Genomic DNA, 21,406 nt, shown 5'->3' on the forward strand with positions numbered 1-21,406 from the left:
TTGGACTTTTGATAAATTCTGGTGTTTCTGGAGTTTTCTCACACAACAAAGGCCGATAAATGGTCAGACATATCGCAACTTGCATACGGCGTCCGAAATTAATAGTATTTCTGTTCCAAATTTTTATCACTAAGTTAATACTCTCTCCGTTCCAAATTACTTGTCGCAGGTATGGATGTATCTAGATGTATTTTAGTTCTAGATACATCCATTTCTGCAGCAAGTAATTTGGAACGGAGGGAGTAGTTAGCTAGTGGCTTGTGTTGCAATCCTGCATTCAGGAGACTTGGGTTCAATCCTTGACTTCTCCCTTTTTCACCTCTATTTATTTTAAGTGTTCTAATGGGCCGGGTCATTACTGTAAATGCCTCAAGCATATATAGGGGCGCTGGGCGTGGACACCATTTTTTTTAAAGACCGTCATACTCTTTTTCTTTTACTCTTTATTGTGAAGGAGTATGAAGAGATTGTGGACAACATAATTTTTTTTAAATACTATCATACGTTTATTATGAAAGGGTGTGCAGAGATCACGGTTAATATTTTTAAAAGGGGTGTACCGAAGCAGAAGTGTACCAACAATAACTGAATGGGTTTTCACGTGCTATGTGTACTGCTTCACTGCAGCAGATATCATACACTTGATTCGGAGCCCATGCTCATCACCTAAATCAGGCGGGAGAGATACGTGATGTTGGATATCAGCAAACACCTGTGGAAATATGAAAACTCCAGCTAAATCAATATGAAATCTAGCAGTGCTTAGAATGGAAAGAAACATGGGCATAAACATATATTTCTTCTTCACTGCTTTCAGCGCACAAGTACTACTCCCTCCGTTTCATAACATAAGTCTTTTTAAAGATTCCACTACAAACTACATACGAATGTATATAGTTCACTCATTTTGCTCCGTATGCAGTCCATGTTGCAATATCTAAAAAGACTTATATTTAGGAACGGAGGGATTAGTACACATAGGAGATGTCTATCATACAACTAGGATAAGTACAAATCGCTCCTTTCCTAAATATATGCCCATTTAAAGATCTCGATACGGACTATATACATAGAAAAATGAGTGAATCTACACTTTAAAATACGTCTATATACATCTGAATGTAGACCGTATTAAAATATCTAAAAAAACTTATATCTAGAAACGGAGGGAGTATGTTCTTTCGGCCACTTCCCCTGAAAGTGCAGGATCAACATCAACAGGCCTAGACACTATGAAAGCACCCAAGTTGGGGGTAAAGTCGATGGATCGTAACCCCTTGGGTTGTTAAGGTTTTCAACTTGATTTCTCGCACAAACTGGATCAATGTTTTTTTGTCTGGTTTCACACATAAACCAGATCTCTCTCTTTCTAAATTGAGAAGATCAATATACACGGATACGATCATCAGTTAAGATGCATGAAGAAAGAAAACACAAGAAACTGGCAAGGAAATTGTACATAACCCACTAAATAAAGATTGCTCGCGCCAGATCCTTGGAGATGCTAATTGTTTGTAGTGATGCATGCACATTGTTGGGTATATGGTTTCCAAACAACAGGGTACTTCATTCCCTACAGCACACGCTTTATGACCATAGTTCAAAACTAACTGGATTTATTTGGAACCTATGAACAATTTCACCATGCGTTGAAAATGGAATGCAGGTCGCAAAATCTGAAGGGGTAAACCGAGCATGCAAGCTGCACCCTTGTGCTCGATTGCCGCCACGGTCGCGCCCTTGCCAGATACCAGGCACGGGAAGAGGCTGCCGTGTCTCGTGTGCGACCCCATAGCAAAAGTGTGCCTCCACACACCTACTTTATTCCTCTGCTGACTCTGACAAAGCTGGTGATTCTAGCCCTCCAGGGCACCAAATTGTTGTAGAGCTGATTTTAGGATATCTGGGGCGTAACCGTCGACGGAAGCAATTCCTGGCTTGTCAAACGATACGACATCCTCTAGCGAATAGCTTCTGGCGGCATGAAGCTGGTTTGGTGCGGAATTAAATGAGCCTTTGAGTATGATGGTCTTCTGCACGCCTCCGAGTAGCCCTTCATAATCTGTATCGCCGCTTTCACCGACAACCACCGTCATGTTCGACAGCTCTACCCCCCACCTTATATACAAGTACCTGGACAAAGATGAACAAACATACCATCAGGACTTTGCAGCTGCCAAATTTTGGCAGATTTGTCTGAGCATGCAGTTGTTAGTATACATGAAAGAGCATATCACATCTTCTCATTAGGTAGGAAAGCAGTCTAGAATGATACAACAATGAGGTGTCAAACTGACCCTATAGGAAAGAAGAAAAAAGAACGCTAAAGGAAAGCCTAAACCTAACCGTGGTCCAAAGCCCAAACACAGGTCTCAACCTTGCTAGCCTTCAGCCTTCTGATGCTTAATAGGTTTTGTCAGCCAATCGGTGCTTGCAGAACACGGCTACATACATCTTACTGCTCTTATGTTCGTACCAGGAACCAGATTATTAAAGTCATTCAGGACACTGACATAACGATGTCCTACTATGACCACTATTTCGATCGTAATATATGTGATCAATCTATATACTCTGTTACCTCGCAAAAACACTTCATACAAATTGATGATCAGAACTACAAGCATCCTAGAAGGTTAACATGTAGTGGCAGATAGATTATAACCATACAAAGTATAGCATTTTACTCAACTGAGGACTGAAGGCTGTGTTCAAAAAATATATACAACAGTTATAGGAATAAACAAACCTTAGCGCTTGGGATCGTGATGCTAGAACAGGTATAAAGTTCAACTTGCTGCCATCATGGCTGTACAATACATGACAGCGCAATGCTTGAATTCTCATTGTCTTCCTAAGATCCTTCACAGGAGGGACCTAAAACAGTTGAAAGTTGAAGCATAATAAGAACATTGGCTATAGTAGAGAAGGAAAATCAGTGAAGAAGTAGATGAAGAGGGCATAACAGGATGAAGAACAAACGTACAGCCTCAGTATTCTTCACTTTAAATGAAATGCAGTAAGTGGATGAACATTCGTCATCTTCAACAACTGCTTCTTGTCCACTCTCGCTATTCTTTTCTGCCGCCCAACGAATCAGTGTCTTCCTTAAACCTTCTCCTCCCCAACGATATTGAATCTGAGAGTGATAATCAAGATCGATCATAAACGGAAGCTCGGCAGGGCTAAGCATGTCTTCTGAATTTGAAGATGGATAGCAAAGATCACTGCCACTGCTGCATATGAAGGCATCAAAATCAGTAATTTCTATGCCCCCAGATGTTAACAAAGGATGTATCTCTGATGCTGCTCGAGATGTTGACAATACAAAACCAAGAGCGCCAGATGATTTTTCTTTGCTTGAAGCCTGAAAAATGTTTTTGATAATCTGAACCAAGTCCGCATCTTGCACAGAATCTACAGCAATAACAACGATGTGCTTTCTCCTTCGCAGAGATGGCCATTTAGTGGAGCCTGTGGTGGCCCCAGCTTTCTCACCAGACTCATCCTTTGTGCCAGCACTAACAGCTTCTGAAAATTTTTGTACAGCATCCTCAAGGTTTCTCCTATCACTGGTTGAACTCCTTCCATATTTTGACATGCTGCCTGATTTTTCACTGTCCAAGGAAATCTTCAAGTTAAGTGATATATCATGAATATCCCTCAAAGAGTCACCAGGTGAATCAGTTTCAGAAACTTCAGTAGCATCATCACTCTTTTGCCATTGTGGATGTCTAGACTTGAGCGTACCAACCCGTGACAAATAGTTCTTGCAATGTTCAGGCCAAGAAAATCGATGGATATTATCCAGACCATTCTGACGGCATTTTGCCCACAATTGCTTGTCAGAAACAAGTCTATAAAGTGCCTCAGCTATATCATTTTGATTGTGGGGATCAACAAGAATGCCATTGTCAAGAACCTGAATAAAAAAGAGGACATCAATAGCCAGAACAAAAAGTGAGTCACTGTGAAACATAAACCAAGATAGCAGAACAGTACCCGGTGTATATCAACAGGCCCACCATTTTGGGTAGCAACCATAGGTAGACCATAAGCAGCAGCCTGGCAGGCAACAAGGTGTAAAGCTTGCATAAACATTATCAATCCACAGATAAAGTAACAACAAAATGAAATGTTGCAGAAGTAACCTCAATCAAGGTGAGCCCAAATGGTTCAATATAAGCACAGTTAATAAACACCCCCTGGAAACAACAGAAACTGAAATAAGCATATATTTATGTATAAAAATGTGAGTAAGCCACAAAGAAGCAGCACGGTCAGTTTGTTGCTGCAAGTCAGACTGAGCAAAAAAGGAAGCAAAAATAACAAGTCAAAAAACCAAAGCCACTAAAATTAGAACACAAGATATGCATCAGCTAACTAATACTGACAGATAGTTAAAATGTGACTACCAATAGGCCCATTGCATCCATTCATAACTTAATTATGATACAATGTCAGAGAATCAACTAGCATGCTTATTATAGAAGGCCACCGAAATATTTCAAAATATAATGATACACTTGGTTACCTTTGTTCTTGCCGCTAAACGATAAATATCTGGAACTTCAGATTGCTTATGGTGCTTGGGGTATGCCACTTGCCCATATAGATCATACTTGTCAATTAACTTGAGTACTGATGTCAAAACAGCTCCATTTGTGCTTGACATTTCATCAATAACATCACGGTTACCCATGATCAATGTCTGCCGATAAAGAATAGTTATCAAGACTGGGAACAGGCAGTGATAGTTGGTGGAAGAAGATTATTAATGATAACTAAACGGCTGGATAGCAAAAAAATTAATTGAGGCAACAAGAGAAACTACACAGGACTGGCACATACAAGGTTTGCTAAATTTCTCAGCTCATGGTGTTCACCAAATGCCTTAACCAGCGTAGTGATGTTCTTCTTGGGATCTGGACGAGCAAGAGCGAGAATCATGGGCTTGCGAGGGTTCGAGAAGAAGCGCATTATCTGAAATTGTTTTAACCAGAAAAGTAAGTAAATATAACACCCGATCCCAGTGGAACATCAACAATTATTCCTGCATATATCCCTTAAGGGGGGATAAAATGGAGAACGTACATCGGCCCAAACAGGTGGATCTGGTGAATCTGAGCCAACTTCATTCGCTTCTTCACTATCAAGATCAACATCATGAGGCACTATATGGCTGAACTCCATACCGGGAGGAATTGGCTGATCATATATTGTATAACAGTAAGCATATAAATATACTGAAATAATGAAATCCATTAGACCAGAAAGGAATCAATGTAGATGGACTTACAATCATACGGGGCATTTCACGACCATAGCAGCTAACACCACGCTTTATTCTGGCTCTAAGTTTCCTCTCCATAATTACATCAAATCCATTATATAATCCCCATTGTTTATCTATCTCTTGCCTAGTGCTTGTGATTACAATTTCAGATGCATCAAGACAAAGTTCCTCAGCCTCAATCCGACGCATTATCTTGTATGTTGCATCTATTTCATCCCTGGTTTGACGACCTTGCTTTAAAAGTTGCTCCAACTTGTCTCTGCCAAGAGAATGACCTGTGAAGACCATTGGCACATTGAGTGCCCCAGATAATAAAGCAGCAGAATCGCCTGCATCAGCATAGTGTCCATGGATAACAACAGGCCATACTGGCTGGCCATTGCCAACTTGTTCTCCAAGAACCTTGGACATCTGCATGATATGGACAAGTGCACCATCAACAAATTCCTGGATGTGGGGCCAGAGCTGCTCTTTAGGGATATACTTTTCTCTTGGCCCAAATGGTATCCTGACAATATAAGCACCACTGCTTTCACCCATGTCATCCCCAAGATTCTCTGAATTTCTTGGACTCAGCATCTCTGTAGGTTCCCCATAACTCCAATCAACATCAGGTGCAGAAATCTGCCTTGTCAGCAGATCCACTCTATATACTCCAGGTGTTTCACCTAACGCCCTAGCAAGCTCTACAACATATTTGACCTGCAGGTTATGGAACCAGTTAGCTGAACTCAAGCATCAATGGCATATAGACCAACCTGTAAGTACTATGTAGGCAACTAGCAACAAGATAAACAACAAGCTAACCCAGGAATGTAAGAATTAGGTACAGATATGAAGCTAACATCAAGGACGCAAACACGAAAATGAGGGAGACGCAAGAAGTACCTGGCCTCCTGTATCTGAATCACGCCCAAGCTCCATATTCTCACCACGTATAAGACCATGAATGCTGCACAACGACAGAAGATGCCAAAATAAAATCATCCATGTAAACAATGTTCATGTAGTTTAAAAAAATTAATAGCGCCTCTTCCATGGGCTACTAACATTATGAAAACCTAAAATCAAGTCCAAGGGGCCCCATGACGAGGACGCGTGCATGTGCCATACAAACGGATGTGACTTCACTCCTCTTTGAGCTCCCTGTGCATTTGGATGAGACTTGGCTACTACCCCAATCCAGAACCCTATGCATGCTTAGGTGCGAAGGCAAGGACCATGAATGAGGCTTGGCTACTATCTCAATCCAGCGTGTAGTGGATATACTTTGTGCACATTGGCAGAACCAGATCCATAGGTAGACACAACAAAATTGCAAGGCCCACGTACATCTAAACCATTAAAAATTCATGGAAACCAATGACCTCTGCACAGTGGGTGTATTCATATCCACTAGATACCATCTACTCTTTCACGAATCGCTCTTTTGTGGATTGGAGCTCCACAGTATTTGGAGCAATCAGGTAACTATGTTTAAACAGTCATAAACTCATAATGCATTGAACTGTCACTCTGATCATTCCTACTTCACCAAAAGGTGTCTATTTGAAGCCGCTATAACTGAACTTTCTAAGAGAAAACACATAGGGTGTGATCAATATGTCCCTAGAACAAAATTAGAGCCATACCTTATTAGCACTATGTACAGTTTTTTATCTTTGTGCTGATTTGCCCAAACATCAATAGCATCAGTTGAACCTATCCTTGGCATGTGTCCCCTTGTACTCTCAGCGTGAATAGATGATTCATTAATATGTTCTCCTTTTTCTCCGTCAGATAGGTCCTCAGACAAATCAGCAGCAGCATCTCGACGGGCCTTCTCACGCTCAAGACGTTTCTTCGATGAACGGGAGGCTTCCTCACCTTCAATCTGTATTAAACAATTCAAGATGGTAAATAATTAAACAACATGATGTAAAACTGAGATGTTGGCAGAAACATGTGTTCATGTTAATGTATACTAGGGGAATGAGGAGTGTCCAAATTAGTTTTTGTATTTACTCCTTTTACTAAAATTCAAGAAGCTACCAGGGTAAATGTTCCCTCCATGATTAGTGTATAAATAAGTAAATATGATATCATAAATGGCATGAGAGGTAGTATAGTCACTTGGGAGCTCAGAACAATTGAGATGATTGGTTCAAGAAATGTGACCAGTAAAAAAAAAAACTCCCATCTGACCAGAAGGAACATTGTTTGTGCATCTGGGATAAGTGACCTTTGGTGATTATATTAAAAGTCTGAGGAGAACACAATTACTGGCTAAAGCAGTAAATTATTTCATTGAACACAGAGCCAAGTAAAGAACAACATTATTCTCAAGACTGAAGGAGCATCAAAACCACAAAAGTCAAGCAACATATATGTGCATGGCAATTGGCTGATTTGACCATCATGAGTTACATCAGAAGACCTAGTAACAAAAACATTAGTTGAACACTTGATTATAGCGGTCGGAGTGTGAAAGCATATTCAAAGCACCAAAGTTTGACACAGAATAGGAGTATGAGAAAACTAGAATGCGTGACTGGTATAAAATAGCTTGCCTGAAAGGAGAATGTTCTGGGATTTTATGCAATGCACTTGGTATGCTGTGAATGGTATAACTAGAGTGCGTTTAGAATCCATGTACTATCATTAGCTGTAGGGCTGTAACTATAACTATAAGAAGTACATGTAGTTGGAAAAATATCAGTGTTAACGCCTTGACAGAACTAGAATAGATCCCAAATTGTGACGCGCAGTTGCTTTTCAGCAAAAGAAACAGAATTACAGGTCTAAATAGCAGGGCCACAAAAAAAGTAGCACCAGGACAGGACAGGCCGTTGGCCCTGATAGCTCACTGAAGATGTCCTAAGAATCATGAATTGTAAACTGTCAGACATAAGATTTCTTTTCTTTTTCTGAGCCACACACACGGCAATGGGCTACTACTCTCATTTGAATGGTGATACGAAACGACTTTCTTGCACGAAGGGTGGACAGTCAGTTGAGGCTGGATAAGTGGATACCCATTGCAGTCCAACTCGTGCAGGTGTGCCAAATCCTTCAAGCAGCATATGTGCTTTATGACAGGAGAGAGTTCATCCAAAACAACACATTAAAGAATTGGGGCATTCTAGCTAACAGGAAGGAAGGAAACAGAGCAGGCATATGCTACAATACAGACCCATCATTACTGTCAGCATCACCGGGGGTGCCAATTCATACACAGCACACAAGTATGATTCAGCATTCCCTGGTGCAACAGAAACAAATATGATGCCCAGCCACATACATAATCACTAACCAGCAACTACACTAGTTTAATTTGTTTGGCTGGCACCAGCAGTGAACCCGCCAACAAGAGTTTGGCACCAGCAGCGCTGCTACTTAGAGAGTACATAAAGTTGACAAGCAAATCGGGGCATTCGTACCTGCTTCTTCTTCCTGGCGAGGTTCCAGATCCTCCAGGACATGTTCTCCAGCCGCGTGTTCCGCTCCTGCGGGCTCCTCATCGCCGACGTCTGATGCACATAACAAAAAAGGAAAAAAAAATATCCAGAATAAATCGCCGGAAACAAACTGCAGCCTCAAAATCTCGCCGCCACCTAAGCTAATCTAATCTAATCTAATCTAATCTGGAGCAAGCAGCTAGCTAAGACACGAGGAGGAAGGGGGCGAGGGCGAGGAAGGCTTACGCGGACCCAGGTCTTGTAGAGGTCGGTCTCGTCGAATCCGGAGATGACCTCCTCCACGAAGTAGCGCGCCGGGTTGAAGCGGCCGCGCTCCCGCAGCATGAGCGACGACTTGTCCCGCCTCTTCTCCGCCGCGGAGCCCCCGGGCGCCGCGGAGGCGGCCGAGATTTCCCCCGCGGCGCCCCCCGCGTCCAGGATGGCCTCCAGGTAGCTGTTGATCCAGTCGTTCCCCACCATCGCGCCGCCCGCGCGCCCTCAGGCGACGAGACGAGACGAGATGAGATGCGATGCGATGCGGAGGTGGGTGGGGGGGTCCGAGCGGAGGGGGGAGGGTTCTGGAAGGAAGGGAGCGAGGATTGGGATCGGTGGCGGTGCTAGCGAGTGGTGATGATTGCCGTGGTTTGAGCCTTCCCGAAGCAAAGCTGGCGAGGGGAGATTCGCAGTGAAGATACCGGTGGGTGGGGTGGGGTGGGGGTGGGGGGTGGTGGACTCCGTTTCCGTAGGTTTCTTCTCCCGTTTCCGTCAGCGTGCGCCACGTCGCGTCCCGGGGTGGACAGCTGTGTCCAAATCAAAGCATCTTCAACAGTTGAAATCTCCTGGAATATTATTCCCCTCAACCGACGGACCAATCCACCGTCCCCCCAGGGCGCCACGTGCCCCCATATCACCGCTCTCGTTTTTTCCTTTCACTAGCAATAGCAAACATGGCCGTGCGTTGCGGCGAGAGAAAAGCAGTAGGCTGGAATCGGCTGGATGGGGGTGGAATCGACGTATGGCGACCAGACCCGGAGGCGGCGGACCTCGAGCGTTGCGAACAGCCAGCCAGAGCTTGGGGAATGGCGTTGTCGCGTGGCTAGAAGGCGGATCCGATGACGGACAGGCGGCGGGATGCCGATTGGGACGACACCGAAATTGGGTGTGACGGGTGGCGGAGCTTGAGGACAAGTGGCAGCAACGAGCTCGATGTATGGTGGTGGGTAGCTCAGAGGGCGGATGGTGGGGGTGGAGGGGAGCGCAGATTCCGCGATGGACGACTGAAATAGGGTGGCGGCGTCGTGAACCAGTCGCGGGAGTCTCCGAGGGGCGGGGCTGGGCAACGACGGGGCTTGGGTGGCTCGGTGGCCAAAATCGACTGGCGCAGATGCGGGATGTGCCCGCACGACGATGGTGAAACTTTATCGAGCAGGGTTAGGGTTGGCGCTTCGGGTTTTTTTTTGGTAGCATGCAAGAGAGAACCCAAATATGGGTCTTAGGTAGCAAAATTCAGGAAGCTGCCAAAAGCTTTTCGGTCTCATTCAAATCTATGTGTGCTTTCCAGCCTTTTTGCTAAAAGTGCAAACAATATTTTTAAGTCTTTGGTATTTTTTTATCTTTGCTTGATGGAGATTCTAGATCATCTTCAATAGCCGCCCTAACACTAGTAGAGAAACGGCTAGCCACAATTTTAGTTGGTGGTGCGCCATTTACAATCAACTCCGGCACTGCTCTTTTTATAAATAATGATGCCGTTGGCATATTTCATACACCAGTTTTATGTCATTATTGCTGGTGTTGGAAAGTGTGGGCAGGCCATTTGTGTATCTATGTTTTTTTGGTTTTGGGCTGAACTTAGCTATGGTGTGGCCCTAACTTTACCCTCCTTCGACTCAGTCGAAAAACCTATACATCTCACCCTCTTCTATCCTTTTCACTGGTCTCTCGAGCTGCCGCCGCCGCCACCTCTGGACCACGTCGCTCCTTGTCGTCCGATAATATGCTTAGTGTAGAATCAAATGATATGCTTGTAGAATCCGATGATATATGTGAATAGAAGTGTAGGCTTGCTGCTTGATTGTGGATGACATGCTCATTTATCATAGTGTAGGGAAATCTGTATGCTATGCTTATGAGAGTATGTGAGAGATAGTGGATGACATGCACTGTTGCGGTTGAGCACTCGAGGACCCTTGAAATTGAGAACATACTCCTTTGCACGCTCCGCGTCTTCAAGGACCACCTGCATGATCGTCATCTCATTCGTGTAGTCCTCCTCGTCGAACGAGTCATTGAACGACTCAACGTAGTGCTCGTATATGTACTCCAAATCGGAATCCATTGCTTGAAAGAAGAAGGGAGAACTCTTTTAGCTCTGACAATTCATCAAATAGTTTTCGGGCATGGTGAGTGTAGCAGTAGCGGATGGTTCCTGGCGGGGTGGTTGGAGGAGAGGGGTTGAACGACGACGCGGGAGAAGCGGGGTGGAACCCGGCTGGAAAGCTGAAGGTGACGAAGACATAGACTTCTGGCAAGGGTGTGGCGTGGCGGCCGGGGTGGTGGAACGACGGCGAAGGCAAGAGAGAAAGAAGGAAACAGAGAAAATGGGAAGGATGGAGGCACGAGGGGTGTGGGAAGGGTTCTGGGTGGGCCAGAGGTGTCGAAGTCCTACAGGGGAGCTGTCCGCAAAAAGCCCCTCACATATGTCTCGGTTTGCCAAAAAAATACGTTCAAACCCTTCGGTGAACCGATACAATCCTGCATTGAATGGCAAACCGGCGCTCGAACCGCCACGGTCCGAATGGTTGTGAGCGGTTCGAGATCCGCTTTGGAGATGCCCTTATAAATTAGTACATCCGAAGGGCCGATCATTGCGTCATTTTAAGACTAGCCACAATGGATAGTAACATAGACTAGTAACATGCATATGTTACTATCTCTATAGTGGGGAGTAACATATGTGTGGTAACATGCAACACTTCATTTATTAGCCTATAGACTCATCTTGCCTTGATATGTGTGATGTTACTCATATTAGTACTCCCTCCTTTTCGGTTTATAGGGCTCAATTCAAAAATCTCATCAACCAAGGTAGATGGTGAGTGGTAAAATACTTTTTGTAATTTGCAAAACCACCCAATTAATGCTCTTGTTTTCTTTAAAAATTTATGTTTACCAATGTATTAATTGCAATGTATACATGCATAATGAACATGCATTGGTCAATTTTCCCTTAATACTTGCATGCAATTATTTAATGCACCTTGGAATTTGAACTTGTGACGGTGAACAACCAAATTGAGCCTTATAAAATGAAAAACTAATATTTTGAGATAAACCCTATACACCGGAAGGAGGGAGTAGTAACTAGTTGTGTTACCACTTTCCTCTCTTTTCTTCATTTATTGCTTGCCACGTCATCTATTTTATCTAAATATGTGTGATGTTACTATCTATGTAACTCTCGCTCTGGATAGTCTAACAGTGCGCACTAATCAAAACTGCAGGTGTAGCTAAATAAAAAATGCTTAAAAAGCTCAATCATTGCTTCACTGCATGCGTTCTGGTGCTCACGAGAGAGGGACGCCACGCAACGTCATCTCGGCTAGCTCTACCTTTGTTAGTCGACGTGTAGTGCATTGGTTGTGCCTGTGCTAAAAAAGAAAAGTCTTAGTTCGGCTCTAATTAAAACACTAAAGAGAATGGTTAATAATAAAGCCAACAATTAATTATAAAGAGTTATCATATTATCTACAGACAACTTAATAGCCGGCATGTATAAGGCTGGTCACAGTGGGGAGTAACTTATACTAGTGTCATGCATCTGGCACTAGTCTAAGTTACTACCTCCATAATGTAAAGTAACATAATAATAGTTTTATATATGGGTTCATTTATTAACTCGTAGTTTCATCATTTCTCGGGAAGCGCTATGTTACAGTAACATATTATTAGTATGTTACTCTAAACACATCTCTCCTCATTAACTATATGCCACATAAGTAAAATTTTCTTGGAGTGTGCTATGTTACTATCTAAGTTACTCCCACTATGACTAGCCTAATACTCCCTTCTTTTCGGTTTATAGGGCTTATCTCAAAATTTTAGATTTCCCGTTTTATAAGTCTCAATTTGATTGTTTCCCATCACATGTTCAGATTTTAAGGTGCATTAAATCATTGCATACAGGGATTAAGAGAAAGTTGACCAATGCATGTACTTTATTCATGCATGCATTGCAATTAATGCATTCGAAACACAATTTTGTGAAGAAAATGGGCACACTAATTGAGTGCTTTTGCAAACTACAAAAAAAATTCCACTACTCGTCATCTACGCCTTGGTTGGTGAGATTCTTGAATTGAGCCCTATAAACCGGAAAGGAGGCAGTAGTCTATTTTAAATGTGTACTGTAATTGTTGGTCTAACTTACAACCAATTGTATTTGGGGCTCGTGTTGCAGCTGGCTACTATTCAAGAGTCCGTTTCTCTTCTATTTTCTCTTCTTTTCTTCTCCAACTAAGTAAAAATGTAATATTTTAGTCCTTACAAGCTGCTTATCTCATCTTATTATGCTTACTCTAATAGCACTCACGCAGGGCAAGTACGCACATCTCCGTCTCGGGAGGCGCGCCACGCCCGTGCCTCTAGTTTAATTCAAAGCCTACTGCTCGTCACCATAGAACATGCAAACAGAGGTTGACGTAAGGTGGCACTATTATGTTTATTTGCTACCACTCACTTAGCAAATAAACATAATAGTGCAGCCCTGGTTGGTGCGAACCCGGACATTATCGATGTTAAGTGAGTGGTGCTCGCATCCCTGCAGAGGGCCCGCATGCTCCACCTCAAGCGTTAGCAGCTCTTCGAGAAGCCGGAGGTCGAGGGCGATGAGGCTTCGGAGCAACGCAATGACGATGCCAAAGAGGCCCACGTTACTGGCTCCAGGTTTGAGGGATATAGTTGGATGTCGGCCGCCCGAACAAAGGTTGGACCGGACATTTGCTGGAGTCCATTTGAGATGCTCTAAGGCGCTGTTCGGCAGTCCACCCGCTCCGTGGAAATTATGAATCTTCAGAGTACCTTTTCACTCGCTCCACATTTTTTAACTAGAACTCCGTCAGTTCCGGAAGCGGCCTCGTAGAGCGGAGGGGCTCCGAACAGGCCCTAAATATCGACGGTTGTCCAAATGACTGGCTGGAACACATTTAAGCACTTGGGTAGCACAAATATATTTAACTTATATTGAGGAGCAGACGGAGCAGAACATTCCCGCAAAAAAAAAAGACGGAGCAGAACACGATTCTTAATACACTCCAGAGAGTAATGCTGTTCCAACTTGCATATACAGTCTCACATGTATGTAAATTACTTGCTAGCTGAGCAGAGGGAGCACTCCAACTGAACCCACGATGCCGACTTGACGAGGACATCGCGTTCCTCTTAACTTGAATACAGAATCGGGCCCTATCCACTTTTAAGTAAACTATCACATGCCATCTGTCGGTCCAATTTTTCCAATGTAAGTTGGTTTTGAATAATCAGTGTGAACGGCACGAGAAACAGAAAGAAAGAATACCTGTCGCCGTAGTTCGTCCCATCATCCGAGGAATCCAGTCTCCGGACAGCTTGGTCTCTGTCGCTCAAAATGTTTTTCTCACTCAAATTAAGTGTGTGGAGAAAATACATGTCACCAATAAAAGCATTGACAAAGGCAACAGAAAACAGACCTTCCTGATGGAGGGACCTCCAACTTATGTAAAACTTTTATAATATGCCTCCTTGGCAGGAAAGGGGTACTGGCAGTTCTTCCATCATAGAAGTTCATGCCGACAAAACTTCCATCCGCAAAATTAATAAGGGGGCCTCCAATCCCAGCCTAGTCCAAAATCACAAGCCAACGTTACATGTAAACACCTCATAACCACAAATATATATATATATATATATATAGGTAAATAGAGTAACAATATATATATAGGTCAATAGAGTACCACAAGCAAGCAAGAGAAATCACCAGTATACCTTCTTGATTTCACAAGTGGACAGCCTGAGGTCTTTGCAGCCACGTGTTATAGGATCTCCACTCACTACCCCCATTGAGCCACATAATAATCCCTCTTCAGGCTCACGACCTATAGCTAGTTCAGGCTCTTCACGAGACATTTTTCTCAACTGCCTGTCCCGGCTTTGGTCTTGTGGGTTGTCAGTGAGAAGAATATAACACGCAGATACTCAACACTAACAATAGCAACATTATAACATGAGTCGTACGCTACCAATGCCCCACCGACACGCTGATTCGGTGGGAGAAACACCACTATCTGCAATGATGACGTCAGCTCAGCCAACCATTATATTTAACTTACACTCCCTCTGTAAAGGAATATAAGAGCAAATATAAACACTCTTATATTTCTTTACAGAAAGAGTAAAAACCAAGAAAAATGTGAAGCACAAACCCTCAATTTCTCATCAGTGGTGTTAGCATCATGAGTTCTAAACAAACTGGCTGAAGTGAGAATGACCATGCGCGACGGCACAACACTACCATAGTGTCGGCCAACCCTACACTTTATAAGCAAGCCTGTGCATGCGAAAAATCTCCTGGCACCTACACATTATAGCCTTGATCATCATCTTGTCAAGATCAAATACTAGCACGAAAAAGTAATGAGCATGTAACTGTAAATTGACCTTTGAATGAACTAAGTGAGACAACACTTCGGGATGTAGATTTAATTATGTTTGAATCAAGTCTTGCCCAGGGATTTGGCCCCTCGCCGCAAAATGAGAGATTAAAAAGATACCCTCTCCAAGCAAACAAGTAACCAAAAAAATCTTCAAATGTATGAAGTAGTTCCCCATTCACTGGTAAAGAAACAAGTATAGAGGTTAGTACTACAACAACTGCTAAAAACAATTGCACAAGGGAGAAGTCATCTATGTACCACAAGCACCGACATACATTCAAGCATAAGTGGTGGCGGCTTGGGATAGCCCATGGCGTCTAGCCACCTTAGCTTTCTCATAAATCCTAAGGCAATAAGATCATGTACATTAGTACATCGATTTTATGTATGATAACATTCACATGATATTCTGAGCACATTGATAAAACGGTAACGTCTAGAACGACAACTTGCATGATAATTCACACCTGAAGGGACTATCACCTTGGCACCTGCAGGAGGGGAATAATCCTGGTAGCTAATTTCAGTTGTTCCGCTTGAGCCCCCTAAAATGTAAAAGAGGGTGGAGGAATCAGCAAACCATGGTAAGATATATTGCATCATAAGAAGCAAGAGTATGAAGCAAAACCATGAAACCTGTGCAACAGCGTAATCAGACTAGCATTGACCATAATAGGTTAATTAAAATGAGAAAATAAAGGATAAGTGCAAACAATGATCAACAATCATGACTAGAAAAGGACGAGGAATTATATTGTAAAGCATGATTTATAGGTATGAAGTGGTCATGCCACACTCACCTACACCATACGTGCTAGTGTCTTCTGTCTCTTCCTGCCCAGAATCATCGCCTCCTTCCACATCTTCCTGCCCTGAATCATCGCTTCCTTCCACATCTTCCTTCTCAGAATCATCGTCTCCTTCCAAATCTCTAAGACTGCAATAGAAGACAGTAGAGTTGTTATGCTAAAAGAAATAGGTGTGTGCGTTAGTACTATGTAGTTCAAAAGCTAAATAGTCAAAGGCTCATGGCAATGTAGGAGCCAAATTGTACAAAAGTATTACAGGAGTCAGGCTTATAAATATTTAAAAAAAGACACAAGAGGATTGAGAAGACCTAAAATTCATGTACAGAGAAAGATAGTTTGTCCAAATTTTATTCCAAGCAAACAATTTAATAATTCAATGTCCGGAGAATATACTATCTCCAGTGCTTCACCATTGAAGACAAAGCACTGAATTAGGCAAGACATCAAAACTAAATTGTTGTCAATCAACAGATTACTAGCAACAACTCCTAAAGCTAACACTGAGTATCCAAAAATGGCTCAACTTATATGATGGAAGTAGATCAGGAGAAGAGGTTTGCAACAAATATAGTCAAGGAAAATGATGGCAGATATAGCTCATAAATACTGGAAGCATAGAAGAAATACATACGTTAGTATCTGATATTGTTCCAAGCGTTCACGAATTAACATGCGTGGTAGGAATGCAGTCTTCCCTTTTGCACAACGAATGTTTATCCCAACAAAGCTTCCAGCGGCATCACCGACACGCACAAGTGACCCTCCAAGTCCATTCTAGAACAAAAGTGATGTGGCAGGGTTGACACATTAGAAGACCACGATAATCATATTCTAGTGCAAATTATCCATTTCAAATCTTCCATAAGGCCAAAAGGTGACAAGGAAATCATCATCTACCTCTAGGATTTCGCAATCAGAGAACTCGAGATGTTTAGGATCACCTTCACTTGGAGCCAGCAGATTCCCATGCTGAAGCATCCAAGTACGTGCCATGAATTGACGCCCGGCAGCTACTACCGTAGTATCAGCAGGCAGATCTTTGTCCTGGTGACCTAGGTATAGAGGAATTACATCTGCACGTGATAACAAGGACGTCACGATGGCAATATCGGCAAATTTGACAAATTTGACCTATAATCGAAATCAAATCACAGAATGAACTGTCCGTGAAACTATTTCACGCGGCTGACCCTTGGCGCCTAACTCTCAGGCGCTGCACTAGTGCAACGCCCAGGAGCTAGGCGCTGCACTGTGTAGTGTGGCGCCTAGCTCTCAGGCGCTGCACGCTGACTTGGGCACATATGGGTGCGACGTTGGCCGTGTAGCGCCTATCTGGGAGGCGTTGCACAGTAGGGTGTGGCGCCGGCGTGGCGGGCGCTACACAAAAGGGTCAGGGGAGTGAAATAGTTTCGCAACCAGTTCATTCTGTGATTTGATTTCGATTATAGGTCAAAATTGTCAAATTTGCCGGCAATATCATCATCGTATAGTTCTAAGAACCCATCGATTGGCCCCATTCCGGCAAAAGGTAGGCACACTTCAATCTATAGCAATAATAAATAAAAGCATTATGTCAGCAAAAAGAAGGATCACAGTAAGCTTGAGCAAACAGAGCAAAATGGAAGCACAGTAATAATTAGCAGCACCAACCCTGAGCTCATCCTTTCTATTTCTCTTGTCATTGAAGATGGTAACCAGACGTTCGGAAGTCAGGAATCTTGTTAATCCATTTGTCGACTCGCCGGTTTGTACAGCTATGCCTGTACACTCAAATAGCTGATTAACTCCTGCAAAAAGATCATGGTTTTCTTATCATTAACCAGCGGAAACAAAGTACAGATGTGGACATTCATCATAAGAGCATCTCCAATAGAAGATGCAAATTTGGAGATGTAAAACAAGAGATGCAAAAAATTACATCTCCAAAAAGTGCGTTTTGCATCTCCAAAAAAGTGCCAACTCCAACAAAAGATGTATATTGGAGATGCAAAAGAGCAACTCAAATAGAAGATGCAAATGAAGATGTAAAACTATACTTCAACTACTACTCCATTTGAAACCTATACTTCAAACATAGCAAATTCAACTACTACTTCATTTCAAACATAATTAAACATAGTTCTAATTAATAAAAACATAGCAAACTCAACTACTACCCCGAAAGTGGCGGCCGGCATCGCTAAACTCCACCCTAAAGTTGTCGGAGGGCTTCGCCTTCACGCCGAAGAACCTCGTCTTGCCTCACGGGGTCTTCCTCGGCGGCATGGCAACGACGGGGCGGGGTGGTGCGGTGCGACGGGGTAGGGCGGTGCGGCGACGGGGTGGAGGCGGCGGGATCGAGGCGGTGTCGGGGTGGAGGCGGCGGGGTCGGGGTGGAGCGTGACGGAGCCGGAGCGGAGGCGGCGGTGTCGGGGAGGAGCCGGGACGGCCTGGTGGGGTCGGGGCGGAGCAGGGCGGTGACGGAGTAGGGCGACCCGCTGGGGTCGGGGCGATATGGGCCGTACGAGGCGGGCGGCAGTCAAAACTCTGCGGAATCGGAGGCGGAGGTGGATCCGCGGCGGGGCGGTGGTGGTGCGCTGATTTGGGCAGCGGCCGAGAGGCGGGGCGGTGGCGGCACGTTGATTTGGGCGGCGGCCGAGCGGCGGGGCGGGGGGAGGATGAAGATGGGGGGGGGGGGGGGGAGTGAAATGACAGGCGATTGGTGTGCAGCTGCAACTTTTACATCTCCTATAGGTGGAGATACAAATTTGCACCGCGAGGTGTTGTAGTTTACATCTCTGGAAGGCGGAGATGTAATTTTTTTTCATCTACATCATCTATTGGAGAGGTGTTTTTGGCCCTTGGAGATGCAAAAGTTAGATATTTTTACATGTACATCTTCTATTGGTGATGCTCTAATTAGAGCATATGGCAACATACCCAATTGAATAGCAATTAGCAGCATACGTACCGTCAAACAAAGCAAGAGAGACCACTGTTGGAATAAACTCTTGGAAATCATCAGGCCCGCCGTGGGAGCCAAACGCTCGGCTTACGAAGGGTTCGGCAGGAGCAGCTTCCTTCAAATCTGAGAGGCCAAACTGTTGTTCAAATTCTTCTGACTTCTCTGCCCAAATCTTGCGAACTAATCAAAAAACATGATGATGCAACTCAACTGTGAGCGCTCTGTTGGAGAGGAGAAACAATGTATGCACAGTATTATGTAGATGTAGATAGAAAGAAAAGGAGAAGGAACGGGCGAAGTGGACTCACTTTTCGTTGCGGTTTCAAAAGCACACATGCCCCGTTTGTTTCTTCCTTTGTCGCTCCCAAAGATACAAGGGTTAATGCAAGTTATTTTCTCCATTTGCAGGCCTGAAGCAGAAAGTAAGTAAATAAATATAGATGCCTTAGGGCAACCAAGGTGGCAGCCGCCATGACATTCTTGGAGCTCAAAGCTCTGATAGGTAATAAAAGTTCACGTAAAAACTCAAAAGTTGCTAGGTTTAGAGAGAATAGGCCATGCATGACAGATTCGTGAGCTTAACTCGAACCATCAAACTAAACTACGTACCCACAACTCGAATCAAATCGGTCAAAGCGCAGCTACTCCTGACTCAAACCAATCCAAAAGTCAGTTGGATCTGCCAATGGATGGATTTAAGAAAACGAGATTGTTACCGAGGGGTGTTGAGTACGCTGCGGAATCGGGGTTTTGATCCGCGATTTTTTTGGGTTTTATATTGTGGAGGGATCGGGGGGAAGAGAGAGTCCTTCACGGGTAGGCCTTAAAATATCCAGACCGGGCCCTAATTTCCGACTGCAACTATATATAGAGATCAGATCATATACGACACACAGATAAATAAAAGAAGGAAAAAAGCCAGGGATCAGCCCCCCCCAAAGAAATCCAACCTAGCTTGCGTGGCAGTGTCTTTGATCGCCGTTCCACGTACGTCCCGCCGCCATGAGCGAGCCCGAGCGCGCCCATGTGATCCGCGGCCGCCGCTGCAGCTCCGTGCTGGACGATGACGATCTCCTCTGGGAGATCCTTCTCCGCCTTTCGCCGCAGCCGTCCTCCCTCCCACGTGCCTCCGCAGTCTGCAAGCAGTGGCGGCGCCTCACAACGGATCCAGTGTTCCTCCGCCGGTTCTGCGAGCATCACCGGGAGCCGCCCCTCCTTGGCGTCTTCGGGTGCGACAAAGAAAACATCGTGTTCGCTCCTTCCCTGGGCCCTCCTGACCGTATCCCTTCCGTGCACTTTGACCTTGGACCACGGCGTAGCGGCAGGATTGCCAAGCTTGTGAACCCTGTGCTCGGGTGCCACCACGGTCGCGTCCTCATTGGGGACTATATACGGAAACAAGTCATTGTGTGTGACCCCATCACTGGCGAGCAGTGTCGTGTGGCCGTCCCTTTGGAGTTCCGGAGGGACCACTTCTGCGGGGCAGTGCTCTGCGCCGCTAGCGATCAAGGCCACGTGCACGGCGCATGCCATTCAAGCCCCTTTAAGGTGATATTGGTTTCCACGTGGTGTTACGATGATGGACGAACCCGTGCATGTGTTTACTCCTCGGAGACCGGTGCATGGGGCAATATCATCTCAACGGCATTTCCACGTTTCATTTGGGATGCTGGTTGGTCTGGGTTGCTTGTTGGTAATGCACTTTACTGGTTGTGCGGAAATGCAGATTGCATACTTGAGTTTGATTTGAAAAAGCTGAGTCTTGCTATCATCACCGCTCCACCCATTCCAATGGAATCCTGGTCTTGTCACATCATCCAGGCTGAGGATGACGCTATTGGCTTTGCTGCATTGTCCTACCCACGCTTCCAAATGTGGCAGAGGAACTCCAATGGTCATGATGTTCCCACATGGGTGTTGTGGAAAAACATTGAAATACATAACATTCTTGAGCTACCTCATCATATTGATAGAAGGTCAACAGGTATATATGGATACTCTCAGGATACTGATGAAATATTTATACTTGTGGAACCCAACAATGTATACTTGGTTCAACTTAGGTCGATGCAATCAAAGAGACTTCATGGAATAGATTGTATCATGAAATACCATGCTTTCACGAGTTTCTGTACACCAGGTAATTTCTCATCCATAGTCCTTATATTGTCGGAGTAATCAAATCCATTTATGTTCCATACATCATTGTTCGATCATCTATATTGTGGTTT

The 21,406-nt window shown here is 44.2% G+C and overlaps 2 protein-coding genes across 2 annotated transcripts; one reads left to right on the forward strand and one right to left on the reverse strand.

The window, feature by feature from the left end:
* Window positions 1-1,453: 1,453 nt before the first annotated feature.
* LOC109738481 (probable sucrose-phosphate synthase 4) lies at window positions 1,454-9,512 on the reverse strand. The gene is made up of 13 exons (XM_020297573.4): window positions 8,980-9,512; window positions 8,716-8,805; window positions 6,928-7,169; window positions 6,185-6,248; window positions 5,300-5,998; window positions 5,095-5,208; window positions 4,852-4,983; window positions 4,535-4,711; window positions 4,152-4,205; window positions 4,003-4,065; window positions 2,987-3,922; window positions 2,750-2,877; window positions 1,454-2,133 (listed from the first exon to the last, which is right to left on the reverse strand). The coding sequence occupies exons 1-13, from the start codon at window positions 9,211-9,213 to the stop codon at window positions 1,857-1,859; spliced, it is 3,210 nt and encodes a 1,069-aa protein (XP_020153162.1). The 5' UTR covers window positions 9,214-9,512; the 3' UTR covers window positions 1,454-1,856.
* A 10,665-nt stretch (window positions 9,513-20,177) lies between these two features.
* LOC109738486 (uncharacterized) lies at window positions 20,178-20,925 on the forward strand. The gene is made up of 2 exons (XM_020297579.1): window positions 20,178-20,723; window positions 20,902-20,925. Exons 1-2 carry the CDS (start codon window positions 20,178-20,180, stop codon window positions 20,923-20,925), a joined length of 570 nt encoding a protein of 189 aa, XP_020153168.1.
* Window positions 20,926-21,406: the final 481 nt, after the last annotated feature.

The sequence above is a fragment of the Aegilops tauschii genome, chromosome 3, assembly GCF_002575655.3.
Source record: "Aegilops tauschii subsp. strangulata cultivar AL8/78 chromosome 3, Aet v6.0, whole genome shotgun sequence".
Classification (NCBI taxonomy): domain Eukaryota; kingdom Viridiplantae; phylum Streptophyta; class Magnoliopsida; order Poales; family Poaceae; genus Aegilops; species Aegilops tauschii.